The sequence below is a fragment of the Siphateles boraxobius genome, unplaced genomic scaffold (assembly GCF_051911475.1).
Source record: "Siphateles boraxobius isolate OS27281-9 unplaced genomic scaffold, OSU_SipBor_1 20, whole genome shotgun sequence".
Taxonomy (NCBI): Eukaryota; Metazoa; Chordata; class Actinopteri; order Cypriniformes; family Leuciscidae; genus Siphateles; species Siphateles boraxobius.
Genome location: NW_027508811.1, coordinates 20,871,999 through 20,888,699, shown reverse-complemented (window position 1 = coordinate 20,888,699; position 16,701 = coordinate 20,871,999). Strand labels below are relative to the sequence as shown.

The 16,701-nt window shown below is 39.3% G+C and overlaps 1 protein-coding gene across 1 annotated transcript; it reads right to left on the bottom strand.

Moving 5' to 3' along the window:
* Window positions 1–13,223: 13,223 nt before the first annotated feature.
* foxi2 (forkhead box I2) lies at window positions 13,224–16,139 on the bottom strand. Its single transcript, XM_077236354.1, has 2 exons — window positions 15,403–16,139; window positions 13,224–14,545 (listed from the first exon to the last, which is right to left on the bottom strand). The coding sequence occupies exons 1-2, from the start codon at window positions 15,992–15,994 to the stop codon at window positions 13,983–13,985; spliced, it is 1,155 nt and encodes a 384-aa protein (XP_077092469.1). The 5' UTR covers window positions 15,995–16,139; the 3' UTR covers window positions 13,224–13,982.
* Between the last annotated feature and the right edge of the window lie 562 nt (window positions 16,140–16,701).

The following is a 16,701-nucleotide window of genomic DNA, read 5'->3' as shown; positions in this document are numbered from 1 at the left end:
TTTAAGGTTTTCTTTCTTACAATGTCTTCTACACGCCGCAGCAAGTCAGGGACTCATCAAAGTGCAAAGAGTGAATATGATTTCAGCCCTTTGATACTTTTGCCAATCCAACAGAATAACAAAGCAAACACCCCCACCGTCAATGTATCAGAATGCCAATGTGATGTGTGTAAGTACGTTTACTGTATTGTATAAAAATGAGGAGCAACACTGAGGTTTGCTCTGTAGCTCAACTTCTTGCCAATGTCATTTGTGTGTACAGTCATCTTCTGTCAGTGTGCGTGCTGTATAGCCTACGTGTTGTCAGCCCTATTTGTTCAATGATAGGCTGTTCTCCGTCAAGTGTTGATAGACAAATGATGCATTTTTTGTTATGAATCATTTTAAGCAACTCTTTAGAAACTCTGCTCTCTAATCATCAACTCATTCACACCAGTTACCATAACCCATTACCTATAGGAATTTACATTACAGTGTAGTGAGCATCTCCATTTCCTATAACATTCCTTACCATACGTCAGATTTAGGCCATGTTTACTCCTAGTATTAAGATGAGCTTTGGTCATTCGCTTCACAAGTGGACAACACTAATTACAGGGTAACACTTTACAATAACAGGCATGAATAATCATGTACTAATAATAGCTGAATTATTAGTTACTTGAACATGAACTCATGATTAGTGAAGATATACTAATCATGAACCAATAAAGAGCAATCCTTAACTACGACAGGAGTCATAATGATTCATGCATGAATAACAGCAGCCTTAAACATATTAGAACTAAATGTTTGATAGTTAAAGGGACTACAGGTATGTGTAGTTTTTTAGGTATTTTATTATCTAAAATCAATATTTTTAATCATAAATTTGTCCTCAATGGTGTACAAATACCTCTGCCAATTATCTGACTTATCCTCGTAAACGAAGAATTTATTATCTTTATACATAATTAAACATAACATTAAACATAATTTAATACTTCCATAATTTCAAGTGTAATATAATAATCTGCAGCTTTGTGATAAATAATCACATGATTATTTATCCATTAATTACACAGATCCGACTAATCAAACATGGAAAATAGACTAATTACTACCACTTATACATTTTAATTTGATCTAAACCGTTTTCTGATTTTTATAGTTCATTTAGGCCTATGTTTAGTAATAGCTAATTTTCTTCCTGAAACTACAGTATGTAGGGTTTGTTTCTGGTGGGACACTCATTGGTGGGATGGCGCGCACATGCGCATCACTTGTTCAGTTGATAGGTATGCGCGTTTAAACATATATGTGCGCAGGCGTGTAGTCCTTCTTCACAAATCAACCCTCAACAAACTACTTGTCTGGCTTAAAAATTTATAATACAACGTTTTATCTGTACATAGGTAAAGGGAAGGAGAGAAGACCTTCACAGGGGAGAGACCAGTTGACACTGGACTGCGTTGCCGTCGTGTCCAGGCGCCGGCCTCTCATCAGATCTGGATATGGGCTGTATCCGGCGGACTGCGGTAAACCTCGAGATAAACAGAGAGACTAATATTAGCAGAGACGCCATCCTTCTCATGATGTACCAAGAACATCAGGATTTATGGGAAGTGTTCCCGGTTCCGGCTGATCTAAACTATGCAGCCTAACATTGAATTATAGAAGTCTATAATGTGTTATGTGTATGCTAGGCCAAAGAGATGTGTTTTTAGTCTAGATTTGAACTGACAGAGTGTGTTTGCGGACAATGTTAGGGAGATTGTTCCAAAGTTTTGGTGCTAAATAGGAAAAGGATCTATCGCCTTCTACCGAGTCGATTTTGATATTCTAGGTATTATCAACTGGCCGGAATTTTAAGATCACAATAGACGTGAAGGATTATACAGTTGATAATGCGTTAAAAGCTCGCATAATTGTAAAAGCGTTACAATAATCTAGCCTTGATGTCATGAACGCATGAACTAATGTTTCTGCATTATTAACTAACGACACTAACATCAACTAGTGGCTTGTGATTGCATGACTGCATCATGACTTTACTTGAGGGGGCAAATCACAACTTACTATCAAATACACATGTACTACAACTAGTATTCAGCCCAGTTAAGTGATGTTGTGTGGCTTTTCAAAAAGTCAGAGAACGGAGGTACAGTATCATCACGGCCTGTGTCTGGATGGAGAGTGAACTTCTGATCCCAGCAAATGTTCCCCAGACCTTAGTTCATGTTTCCTCTTTGACAATTTTTTTTGGGAACCGATTCCTCAGGAACTGTTGTAAGTCAAAGTAGGTTTAGTTTGATGGGAAAGAATATCACAAAACAGATTAGCACCTTTTAAGATAAATTATTAGTGTATTTAGTATTTTCTATGTTTGATAAGGAGGATCAGTGAAATTAGTGACAAACTAATCCTGTGCCTTTCAGTAAGGTTTATGATGAAGCTGCTGATGTCAATAGTTTAAATTATGACTAATAAATTGTCAAAATATTTCTCATTCATTCAAAATATTTCTCATTCATTTTTACGGAGCCTGATTGATTTAGTTTACCCCTAAACGTTAATTGAATGTTTTTGAACAGCAAAAAGACCGCCTACTCTCTGCCTACTGGCTTAATGCGTAAACATTATGGGAAGCACACTAGCCAGACAGTATTTAAACTTTGTCGGCTGTAGACCCAAGTTTGATTTGAAGAGGAAGAACGTACCAAGCACAATGTTCTCTTACCAGATTTCTAACACGCAAGTGTAATTGTGTAGTTCTCCGCATATGAGCTTAATAAAGCCTGAACCTCGTCGCCGGTCCATCGGTCATATTTTCTAAATTACATTGTTGATTCAACCAATCAAAATGCTGTGTGAACTCAACCAATCAGCATGTTCAGTGCCCAAGTCCCACCCCCGAAAGTTCCTGAACTTTGAAAATGTACTACCTCGTGAGCAGGGACTTTCTGAGGGGGAAATTGTTACCCAGAACTTCATTTAGATCCTGGTTCCTGCGGTCGAAACACACATACCCCTTTTCCACCAACAAGAAACAGGTGCTGGTTCAGAGTCAGAGCTAGTGCCGGTTCGGACTTGGTTCGACTGATGAGCTTTCAAAGAACCGGTTTGCCTTTCCACAGGCTAGAGAGCCATCGCAGAGCCAAATCTTACGTCATCTCATGTTGCCCAGCAACACTAGCGCGGCAGCGCCAAACACAAACACACCAGTCTTGTTCGAGATGGTTCGGCTTCTCTCAGACCGATCGGCGCAAGACTTTGAAGCGCTGCGAGAGCGATCCAAAAGCAGGAGTCGTATGCTCTCCAAACACTCCCGCAGCTCCGATCAGTCCACGCCGCTTCTATGCATCTCGAACAAGCCTTCCATCAACAATGGCAGTCGTTGCGTTACTTTTTATGCTCATGGCTTTGCAAACCTACATCGGTGTCCAAACACGGCGAATCCAGCACGTTCGTGCAGCTCGCCGTAACATGCATTAACGGAGATTACAATCGAGCTGCTATTAGCACTATTAGCTGCTATTTAAAAAATGGCGGTCACAAGTTTCTGTTCGTATTGTTGGTCACGGTAACCCCGCCCCCAGCCACTGACGTAAGCGGTTCTTACTTCTAGACCAGCAATGATTTGGTGCTACTTAAGAACCACTTTTACTGGTTCGGAGCTGGTGCTTTGGTGGTCGAAAAACAAAGAACCGATTTGAAACTAGGCTCTGACTCCGAACCAGCACCAGCTCTGCCTTGGTGGAAAAGGGGTAACAGAGTTGACCACTCCAAAGTCCCTAGTTCCTGGGGAAAGTTCCTGCGGTGAAAACGCAACTAAAGGAAAATTTTGCTGGTATTGGTATTGTGCAATATGGTATTGTGCTATCCTACAATATGATCTAGCAATGTATCTCACTTTGCTAGATGATATAAGCTACTTTATTTACCATAATTTTTGTAAAGGCTAAAGATAAAAGGCATCAGTGATACCAATGAGCAATGTTTACTTGTTGACATTGTCAAATGTAAAAAGAAAGAGAGAGAGTTTCCACTGAGTTTCCAGTAAGTGTGTTTTGGGGCTTTGCTTCAAGTTTTTGATAGGAATATCAGTCCGTCTGCGCAGGGGGTTTGACCCTTCCCTCCTCCCGACCCTCTAAAGCTAACAGAGCGACGCCAATGACCCAGCCGTGCACCTGAACTCCCTCCCCCGCCTGCCCACCATCGCTCCAACTCTCACAGATTAAGGAAGTTTAGAAACCATGTTCATTCACAACAACCTTGCACTTCCTTCGCAATTGTTGACGTGTTGCAACTGCACGGTATAATTTCTGCAGAAGCTCTCTAGCAGGAAGTTTGCCTCTTCCACGACACTGAGTCCAATCCCTGAAACGATAACTGTCAACATATCCCAGTGTGTGCGAGCTGGTGTCATGGCGGCTGAGAGTGTTTACCCATAACACAAAGCTGTGAGTTTGATGCATTAATACCACAGACCTTTGTAAACTGTAAACAAATCACCAGTGCCCACCTCTCTCATTTTCTCACAGTGTCGCCCCCCCCCCCCTCTCTCTCTCTCGGTCGGGTCAGATTAAACAATAATAACACAGTACAGTGCCAGTACACATGCAGCACCCCCTTCTTTACAGACCAAAACACCACAAACTGTGCAGTTAGTTGTAATCTCTGCCACTTTTATTTAATAAAAAAATAAACTGTACTATGTTCAGATCCATCCACAGCTCTGTTATTTTTTCCCATGTTCCAGCAAAGAGGTCTCTAGGCCTTAATGGCTTGAGGTGTTTGTCCATTTTATTCTGGGGAAAGAACGAGTGGGAGTATATGGAAGACTGGGTACATCTACTGTAGATTGAGGCTGCTGGGTCATGTCTGGTCATGAGGAAAGAAGGAGCTACCACACTCGAGGGAGCTTTTCCCTCACCAGATGTTCGTCCCTCCTGCCTGCCTCTGTCTAAACCAATCAGTGTCCAGAATGCCGGCCTATCCAAAGCATACAGGGTTACCTGGTGGGAGCTGACCTTCAGGAATTATTTAACAGTCACTGAGCAAAGCCTAAAAAACACAACACCATTTTGGAAAACAAGGATAATAAAGCGGGATATGGTGGTGAGATGGAGGGAAATATGTTTGAGGAGTTCAAAATATGCTTGAATCTGAACATTTACATGCGTGGTTATAATTGAGCTTCAGTGGGTTTTATGTAGTAGTCGGGATGCAGTCTTCATCTGTCTGTTTGAAACTTTTCTAGCACTTCTCGAGTTATTGCCTCCTTAATATCGCTTGTTGCATTTTCTTATTTGTAAGTCGCTTTGGATAAAAGCATCTGCTGAATGAATAAATGTAAATGTAAGAAATAAGCAGTCACAAAATATCTGCTTGGTTATGTTTCACTTGAGTTTGATTTAGATCACTAGATGTGCTGTTGGTGCCTCTGAAGCTGGCCTGAAACTGTTTTACATCATACACAGAACTCTGCATGTTCAAAGTATTTTTAAATGCACTTCAAAAATTAGTAACAGTCATATTTAAACATTTTGTTATTTTCAAATCCTATTATAAATGTTTCTGGACTAGAGTTGTACCAGACCAGTTTTTATGAAGTTGGATCTGAATTATGCTATTCTAGCTTGGCTTTGTCCACCTTATACATGTTAATCAGACTACAGTTGACCTCAGTGTTGTGTGCGGAATGTCCACTCTGCAACTTTTCCATTGCTCTCCAACAAAAAACGCGCTAGATGGACGTGTTTAAGCATTGCACTCTCCTCTTTTGCAGCGTCTCGCGCTGGAAATGGCATTCTAAAAACGCGTTGCTCAAGTTAAAAGAAGTTCAACTTTAAAAAAAAAGCTTCTCTAGACCTTGAGCTTTTTTTCTTTCGACTGATCATTTCACGTTTTAAAGGCAAAACTGCATTCTGTGTGAACTGGCTCTTAGAGAATAACTAAGCAGGATCACTGTGATTTTGCCAAGTAAGACATGTACCTGAATCAACATATTTTGTTGATCCTGGAATAACATTCCTGATAGAAAATTTTGTCCTAACCCTATCCCTACCCCTAAACCCAATAATGTATCCCTAAAGTCAGAAGGAAATGATAGGTGAATAACACTGAAGTACAAGCATCCAACCCTGGTTGTAAGCCTAAACTTGACATAAACTGTAAACTTGTCCCTCAAATCTGATCGGTTGATTGGAATGTTGTGTTGTACTTCAACGTTCACCACTGAGTGTCATAAAACACTTTATGAGAGATTTTTAGCATAATGTGCTAAACATTTTCAGGTGTTCATTGACTCATAAGGCATAAGGAATCACATGCGCTCACTATAGTCCCCAACCCCCCACTCGGCCTCTCCCTTCATGCAGACTGCACTCGTCCCCCAGATGAACCTGTCTGTGAGGGCAGTGGGTTGGCAGTGGGCTGGATTAGTGGGCCTGTTGCTCAGGTTGGACGCTGCTCTTCTTAATGAGCTCTTCTCCATGGCTCAAAGAACCCGGCTTGACCAGATGTTCAGCCTGGGGGATGGCGAAGGGGTGACACTACAGATCTAGAAAAGCGCATCTAATGGAGCTGCAGATAACGGCTCTGACCTTATGTCAGTGGGCCAACAACATTCGGCTAGAAACTTCCCAGGAAGTGACACTTGTGAGTGATTTGTTAATTGACTCTACAGGACAACAATGGAAAAATGGAAACTTTGGAAGATTAAATGAATGAAAGAAAGATAAAGGCAAAGATGTCTAAAGCATTTAAGGTGAGAGCAAAGAGGCAGACATGCACTGGCAAGCGTCCCAGGACTCTGACCGCAGACAGACCTCCCACTTTATACAACTGCTTCAGCTTTGCACAACATGTGTCTGACACACACACACACACACACACACACACACACACACACACACACACACACACACACACACACACACACACACACACACACACACACACACACTCACACACACACACACACACACACACACACACACACACACACACACACACACACACACACACACACACACACACACACACACACACACACACACACACATTCATCTGTCATTCAACTGCATCAGCCATTCTTGTGCAATGAATCTGTCAAGGCTTATATTTTCACAAACACATTGAACAGTACAAGAAATCTGACTTTGACCGGTTTAGAATGGACATTTAACAGTAGTTCCATGTGGAATAATAATAATAGATAATTTTGAAACAACAGCGAGTGACTTATGCTTTTATGCTTTGAACAGAATTTGAAAAAAACATTTAAATTGAGTTTCGTCTTACTTATTGTCCATCTAGTAAAAGTTAATTAAATTATTAAGTAAATTAATTGGAGATGTGATACTTTTCAGACTGAGTAATTAGTAAATTAATCCCATTACAGTCAATTGAAGATCATTTTAAAAATGTGTTTCATATTTTAAGACAAAGTCTGGGTCAGTTAGTTTAAAAAAATCTGTTAAATAAAAACCTCCTGAAGTCACATTTAAAACTTTTCACACATTCAGTGAAACAGGAGAGTCTATGCGGACCAAAACTGTGAATCATTTTTCATGATCACATTTCCCAAAATCAATGAACACTTTTGTCATTCATGCTTTACATGCTTGTCTGCTTTTTAGCAATTGAAAAAAACAACAACTGTAACAACAGTGCAGTAGTCAGCTACGCTCTACTTTTCATAGAGGCTTTGTATAGTACAGAAACATCCATACGCAATGTGGTTCACACAGATATGTTCCATAAATAGATGTGTTTAATTCACTAGTTAGTCATTTATTCGGATGAAGCAGTGTTGACTATACAAGTGGCTGCAAGAGGATCAGCTTATGGATACATTAGCTGCCAGAGAGGGAGAAGAAATGTATGAAGTGTTAGAGTTTGTTTTGTTTTTAACAGGATGTAAGTAGAGAATCTGTTCCCTCCTTGCACCCCAAGCTGCCCTTGCTGTCCCAGGGCAGGAGGTCGGCTGTACAATAGCGGCCCCTGTCCCAGTACTGTACAAAGGGCTGTCCATGTCAATTAGTGTTAGGTGTTAGGGGGTGAGCGTCTAATAGCTTATTACACCCCTGTGGGGAGAGTGGCCCCCAGAGAGCTGCAAATTGCAATCCAGGTCCAATTAAAAAATAAAAGCAAAGAACAGAGGGATGGGGACGCGGTGCAATGACACACATTCCTCTTAGCCCCTCAAATTTCACTTTCACACTCACTGCAAAAATAGAATACTGTGTAGTCATCACTACGGAGACATTTCTACCTGTCCTGGCCATTAAAAATGACTTTCTCTGGTGTAGTCAGGTTGAAAACATCAACAATATTTGACTTGAATAAACCCATGTATATTTGAAACATTTTATAGTACAGTTTTCCTATCTATGGGGATACATTAATATCTTTCACGAGGTTGTCATGTGAATAAATCTAGATTTAAATTAAAAGAGACAACATATTCTATGCATGACCTGACGTTTTATTCTTACCCAAAACAGGGCAATATAAGTATTATGGGGTGCTAAACCCCCTCAAGTAATGTAAGTTTCATTCAAACATGAAGCCGGAGGGCACTCTCTCACAGGTAGTCCAAAATAGACTCATAGAAGTATTAACTTATGATGTTCCAGGAAATCCCTTATATGGATAAAAGCATCTAGCTATTGCTGTAGCTGAATAAACATTTTGACTGATGAAACGTGACGACAATAAACATAAGATTGTGACAATATACAGTTTATGTATGTTTTTCAAGCGATCTTGGATATTTTCATAACAATGTATATGAATAATGCAGTGCTAATTTACTTTATTACAGAAACAATAAAATCTAGCAACTATGCCATTGGGAAAATATAGCAAATATTCTATAGAATACAAATTATTGCTTCAGCAGTGTATTTGATTTTTAAAAGCAAGAGATAAGAAAAAATAAAACCTGTCAATTAAGCAAACGTAAGAAAATAAAATGGTATTACACATGACATTTCTGTCCTCTTCACTTCTGAAATGATGCACCTGTCTACACAAGGTTGTAGTTACACATTACATATGATTTTAAAATTGTGTGATACTATATAATATTATATATTATATTGTATAATAATTATATTATATAATAAATCATTACTTTACAGTTTACTAAGGTAATATGTCATTTGTAGATTTTTTGAATCTTTTAAATTGGCTTTATATACACATGATTTATCGGTAATCTGGAGTATTTTTAATTTGAAGATGTCAAAGAACATTTAACCTCCATTGTGAAGTTATATCTCATAATGTGGCTTTAATGTCCCAATTGTGATTATATTTCACAATGAGACTTTTTATCTCATAATGTGACTTTTTTTATCTCACCTCCAAATTTCGACTACAGTGTCTCATAAAATCTAACAACTGCGGCTTTATAACTTACAATGTGACTTTATACACTGACCGGACACTTTATTAGGTACACCAGTTCAACTACAAATACCTAATAAGTCAATCACATGGCAGCAACTCAATGCTGAACAAAATGAGCTTCAGTATGGGGAAGAAAGGTGATTTAAATGACTTTGATCATGGCATGGTTGTTGGTGCCAGACGGGCTGGTCTGAGTATTTCAGAAACTGCTAATCTACTGGGATTTTCACGCACAACCGTCTCTAGGGCCAGACTGGTTTGAGCTGATAGAAAGGCAACAGAATGAACACACAACACGTTGAATCTTGAAGCAGATGGGCTACAGCCGCAGAAGACACACCAGGTGTCACTCCTGTTAGCTAAGGACAGGAAACCGAGGCTACTATTCACACGGGCTCACCAAAATTGGACAATAGAAGATTGGAAAAACGTTGCCTGGTCTGATGAGTCTCGATTTCTGCTTCGACATTCAGATGGTAGGGTCAGAATTTGGCATAGATGACATGAAAGCATAGATCCATGGCTTCAGGCTGGTGGTTATGGTGTGCGGGATATTTGTTTTAGCACACTTTTGGACTTCTAGTACCAATTGTTCAACTGTTTAAGTGTAAAAGCAGGATTCATGTAATGTCCATTTTTCCAAAGAGATGGGTTGTAGACCCCCCCCCCCCCCCACTGCAACAAGTGCCCCCCTTCCTCCCCTTCATGCAGGTGTGGGATCTGCTTTGTTGATCATAATCCTCTGTGCGCAAGAGCCGCTGAGTGTGTCTGACTCCACCCCCTGACCCCCCACTCCCACCCCACAGCCCAAGCACTGACCGTTTTGCTGGGCGACCTCATGGGATCCGACAGGCGTAAAAATAATGATGGACACCTTAGCCACCGCTGACCCGCCCTGACTCGCCCCCGACTCGCCTGCTCCACATGAGAGGTAACGCAACCACTTAACTGGGGCCCCGTAGATACACACACCGACGGGACAGACATACACACTCCTTCACACACATACACTTAAATGCTTCCTGCTGAGGGCTATTTTCCCTTTTCTTCTCTATCAGTAGGGGGGCCTTTCAGACTCAAACTTCAAAATACACAGTTTGAAAAATGATAAAAACAACTCATTTGTGAGCAAACCTTCTTTGTGATGCTGTTTACTAAAGGATATGGACACTGGTGAGAGTTCATCTCTAAAATGACATAAGCTGAAGCCATCGTTCCAGTGAATTATCAATCACAATTACTGTTAGCCACTTATGTGTTTAATGTCTTCATTTGAGATATTCGGTGTCATTAAAAACACGTTTTGCTTAAAATACAGTGACCTCTGTAACCTGAAATATGGTTCTGCACCTGAATGTATCTCAGGGGGGAGCATGAGAAAAACTGTGTGTGAAGGTTTGTCTCAGATCCAGACAGTGTTTTAGAGGAGAGCTGAGGTGGGCTGTTTCTCTCAGCTTAGCACTAGGAAAGCGATGTAATACTTTAATTACAGTCCTTAATCACTCACTCTAAAGCCCTCATATTTCTCACCTCCCAGACATGTATCAGCTCGTTTACAGTAGACTAGAGGAACACCGCAGCTCAGCACACACAGAGTCAGACATCCTACATGTATCTTGATCACAAGTGCAAGAGAACATGTCTCATTCATCATCACACAAGTTTCACAGAAATTCCCCATAAAACCCAAAATGTGTTGGTGTGTGTGTGTGTGTGTGTGTGTGTGTGTGTGTGTGTGTGTGTGTGTGTGTGTGTGTGTGTGTGTGTGTGTGTGTGTGTGTGTGTGTGTGTTTGTGTGTGTGTGTGTGTGTGTGTGTGTGTGTTTTTTTAAAAGATTTTTTAAGATAACCTTTTTCATTTATTGACTCTTTGACAAATTACTCATAACAGGCTTCCATTTTGAGTGGTCACACCATTTGTAATCATGATTTTCTTATTTCCAAAACTAGACAATTATGACTATAGTTTTTTCATTTTTTTTACATTCATTCAGGACATTTTTTAGTTAATTTAATTTGAGATGAACTTGAACAGAAATTACACAGTAAGATCACAAGGAAGCCCTGCACATGACATGCAGACATTTTTTTAAATAGACAGGGCCAAAAATTAAGAGTTTGTTTTAATCCTCCCCTCATTTATTTAGTAAAAATGTGGCCATACTACATTGCCTCGTTTTAATTTAGCTAAATTGTTACCCTGATTTAAGGAGGGAACAAATTTCTAATTTGTGGCCGCGATATCTTGTTTTTTGCCCACTAACTTTTGTACCCCATCTTTGTTTGGTGCTTGACAGTTGGAGATAGTCATTCCCAGCCACAATTGTGCTTGTGAGGGGAGTAAATATGTCAGCTTCAAATTTGCCATTCATACAGTATGTAAGTACAGAGAAACAAAGATCTTTTCAGGGAGGCAGATAGAGATGAGCACACAGGGTTGGGTGTTGGTGGGGGCTGGTGATTTCCTGATGATTGTCCCAGGCGCTAAGTAAGCGCAGTGTGTCAGGCCCCGACTAATTGACAACGTCATATTTGGCAGTGGGGCAAAGTGCTTAAAGAAAAAAGCAGCCTTGCGTGGTGTCTGAGTGAATATGGCGACTCAGATGCTAAATAAGCTCCTGCCCCCACTAGCTCTAATTATTACTGTGGCTTCATCTGATTTGACAAGGACCACTATATGTTTGGCGAGTTGACAACATGTAAAACTGTAGCTATTTGTGTGTGTGAGTGTGCGTGCACTTGTATATGTATATGTATATATATATATATACATATATATAATTTTCCCCCCAATATATATTCAATATATATATATATATATATATATATATATATATATATATATATATATATATATATATATATATATATATATATATATATATATATTGAAATGCATAAAACAGTCTTGTTTAATTTGTGCTCTCATTCTGTTTCTCTGAACCTGAAGCTGACTGGCCTCCACCCAAATCTACACCTCTCCATCTCCTCCTGGGTGGCACTGCCCTGCTTACTGAGGGAATTTCTCAATGGGAGTTTTTTACCTCCCCTTAATCTCTTAATCAAGCACTTGGGTCTGTCCCGCTTTTACTCAGACAGTTCTAATGAAGAGAGGACAAAAGGCGGGCAACCCCTTTTAATTCATCTCACTTCAGTGTGCTTTAATGCCATCAAAACTTCTATACATGTTGTCTTTGTAAATTAAAGTTTTTTTTTTTAAATCATAAAGTATACAGAGAGATGTAATCAAATTAGGTGTTTTTTTAGCACATATACGGTAAGAGCTAACATACATACAGTAAGAGCTGTTCTGGTACACACAGAACAATAGTGGAATTGTTTCTGTGAACTTGGAAAAAGACCGAAACGCAGCTTTGCTATGTGGGCATCTTTCTGTTTTCTTCAGAGATGACAAAGGCTCTCATACTGTATTGTCCCAGAAACACCATGTAGAAATACTTCTGAGGTCTGCAGGGCAGTCAGTATGATGATGCTAATATTACATAACCAGACAGTCTCAGAGATTTGAAACTGTGCATTGTGCAACAACAGAGGGTTATTTTGTATTGAACTATTCGGGTCTTGTGATGAGCATAGGTAAGAAAACATTTTTTTTTATTTCATCTAAAACATTTATATATATATATATATATATATATGCCTAATATTCGAATGGTTCAAAATGTTTCACGTTTGCCTATCTGTTGCATATCTCTGTCATTTTAATGCTTGTATTAATGCTGCCTTTATCGAGCATAGGTTTGTAAATTCATATTAAAATTTCAAGTGTTCGAGGGGAAAAATATAAATAAATTAACAGAATTTTGAGATTTGGAATTGTAATTCTTTATTTTCTTTAAAACTTAAAATATTTTGCATAAATTTTGGAAAATAAATGTAGTGACTTTTATCTGTTTAAAGATCATCAGCTATGAAACATCATTTAAAATCAAGTGAGTTAGTGGCATGATGACATTCGATAATTCACTTATCACTTTATCTCACAGGTAAAACTTTAATTTTACCCATAGCTTACCAGACCACGTATTTCTTTCCTTAAAGGACAAACTGCAAGTTACATAACTTAATATAAATAGTTTAAAACAAGTGTATAAAACAACACAACTGCATTTACAAAAATAAGCCACAAAAAAAAAAAGATAAGACTAAACTTTTTCGATACTGGACAATACTGAATCTTGGCAATCATGGATACCAAGGAAATCCCTCCATCAAACTTCTACTACAAAGACTATTATAAATTCAAACTAAAAAGATAAATCCATTTAAATTAGCCTAGTGCATGATCCAAAAAAAACTGGCACAATATGGAAATCTCTGTTAAGATATAAAGGAATCCAATGTAGAAGTAATTATATTTTTCACAGAATAAAATGAGTTTGACACTAATACATCGGATTTGACTCATTTGATGGATGTCAATGTGTAAATGTCGCATTTCAATGAATGTTATCTGCTTCTAAGGCATGTTGCATTTCAGCAGCACACAGTGTTGAAAAAATAAATCTTTTTTTTTTCTTATTAGAAAACATACGCATTATATTCACGAGCATGATAGATTTATAACTCCGTTCCGTCTCGAGGGTAAATAAGACTGTTCACGCTGAAGCTGTTGTAGAAGTGTCCGTTGAACTGCGCGCTCTGGCCGCCAGTAGTAAAAGAGTTGTAGTACATTCCACGGTTCACGTGCACACTGTCCTGGAGTTCACCCGCTCCACCTGCCTCAGGTGCTGAGCTACCATGGTACTGGCTCAAAGCGCTGATATTTCGGCTGGAAAGTTCGTTTACCAGCCCCAGAGATCCCTGTCTGCTTGTCGGAGCCGAAGACGAGCTTAAGGCAGACATGCTGTTGAAGAAATTGTTGAAGCATGGAGCGCTCGAGAGGCCTGCAGGAGACGCGGCTTTGTGACTGTCACTGGCCGCATCAGTGTCCGGAGATGCGGGACCGGGGAGGTGAGGGCTGACGGTGGGTTTGATCCCTGCGAGCTGTCGATCATCCTCCGGTTTTGTGTTGCTGGCAGCACCTGTGCTGGAATCAGATCTGCGCTTCCTTTTTCGACGAAAGTTCCCGTTGTCAAACATCTTTTCACAGTTGGGGTCAAGAGTCCAGTAGTTTCCTTTACCTTTAAGCAAGATGGATAGTTTGTATATTAGGGCACAAATGTAGCAACTTTTCATGCGCAAGTTATTTACTGTGAAATTAATCTGTGTATTAATACCGGTTTAATTTGTGAACAATGTTTATACCATTTTGTATTAAAAATTTTGATTTTACGATTAAATTATTTACAAATGTCAAGCATAATAATCAAAACAATAAAATACGTCCCTTGCACTTTGGACACACCTGAGTGTACACGTCTTAATTAATATTGCCCAAATAATGTTTTCAAACAAGTTTTTTTTTTTACTAAGGCCTATAAATTCAACGTCTTGATATATGGGGTATATTTCATTAATATCAATACGTTTTCTTAGGGTTATTCCACTTGATAAAAAATGTTCCTTGTATAATGAAGTCTTTTTCAAGATTTATTTGCTTTTTAAGGGGTCACATTTACAATAAAATAAATCATTTTGATTCGACAGACAATATATAAACAGTATCAATATTTTTTACTTTTTGATGACTGTAATGAAACGACTTTAATGAAAGATATGCTTTATCTTTTTCTCAAATATATATTTACACTCCACTTTCCAAGAACCCTCAATGAAATGAACCCTTATTTAGGCTATTTATTTATTTAGTTATTTACTTAGCCTATTTATTTAATACATTTTCAATCTCTGGACATGTATGACTTTTAATTCAGAAATAGAAGTTTTCTGTGCGGTAAGTTTTAAATATAGTTGGTTTTTTAAAAATAACTTAAGACTTATCTAGACAAAAATTACTATCACGTCATTGTCTCTATATCACAGTTAATAGCAAGCTCAGATGTTTCATACTATGCAAAAGTGCACGAGCATCACTCACCTGGGTCGTCTTCGTCACGCGGCACTTTTTTGAAGCAGTCATTCAGGGAAAGATTGTGTCTGATGGAGTTCTGCCATCCCGCTTTACTCTTCTTATAAAACGGGAAATTTTCCGCCACATATTGATAAATCTGGCTCAAAGTTAACTTCTTCTCGTGCGCGTTCTGTATTGCCATGGCTATCAGAGCCGAGTACGAGTAGGGCGGGCGCACGAGCTTTAAAAGTTCCTCTTGGCTCGCAATGGAGAGCCAGCCTAGGTCCGGACCGGCGAACCCAGAGGAGTTAGTGAGATATTGCCTCTGAGAGCCGTAAGCCGGGGGAATGAATGAGGGGCTGTTGTTGCCATGTATGTAAGACGAAGAGGAGTTGACACTAGGTCCATTGAGCCACAGGTATGGGTTTGGGGTCGCGTAGTCCCCCAGGCCGTAGCCAGTTGGTCGCTGCGTCGCAGGAAGACTCTGTTGGTGGTAAACACTGAAGTTGTCACAGTACACAGACATATCCGGGGTCTCGTGCGCGCTTTTTGGCAGTTGCTGGAGAGGGTTGACAGCAGCGTTACTATTGTTATGGATCTGCGCGTCGATGGTGTTCATATCTCCAGTGCCTATAAGGCAAATGTGTCTCTCTGGAGCTCACGCTCTCACAGTAACGCACAATACTGTCTCTGACTGATCAGGTTAAAAACAACAAGTGTCTGCTTTTTGTGAGTTAAATTTGGTCATATATACACCCAAGTGCGGCAAATACGGTGTCTAATCTTGTGTTCTTGACTCCTTCAGCCAATAGATGACAATCTCCTCGAAATAGGCGTGGCATATAGATTGGGATTGCAGGGAGATGATTTAAATCATTCATAAACAGAGAGAGAGAGAGAGAGAGAGAGAGAGAGAGAGAGAGAACAGGCTTGTTAAAATTGAGAAAACCGAATTTAGGCTAATCTAGGGAGTCTCAAAACAATAGCCTATAATAGATTTTGCAAATTAAAAACTTACGTAGCTAGCCACGAACAGACAGTTTTAAACGGAGTAGGCCTATTCCTGGTTCTGTTCTTGTCTTTCTTTTTGAAATCTCAGCTGATTTGAAAAAAACAAACAAACAAAAAACACATGTAGCCTAACGCTTTTGTAGGCTACAATTGTTAAAATTATTTTACCTGCATAAGTTAGCTATTTACTACAAAAATAGGCTAATGATAATCACATTAAATAGATAATCAGATATTTTCCGAAGCATCTTTATTAGTGTTGTTGTTATTATTATCTGTTTGGCTGAATTTACGAATTAACTGGCCTATAGGCTT

Excerpts from the sequence above, each read along its gene's own strand:
- foxi2 (XM_077236354.1), bottom strand. The coding sequence starts at position 15,994 with ATGAACACCATCGACGCGCAGATCCATAACAATAGTAACGCTGCTGTC. Across the intron at positions 14,546-15,402 it reads GCGTGACGAAGACGACCCAG|GTAAAGGAAACTACTGGACT; the intron begins GTGAGTGATGCT and ends TCTTGCTTAAAG.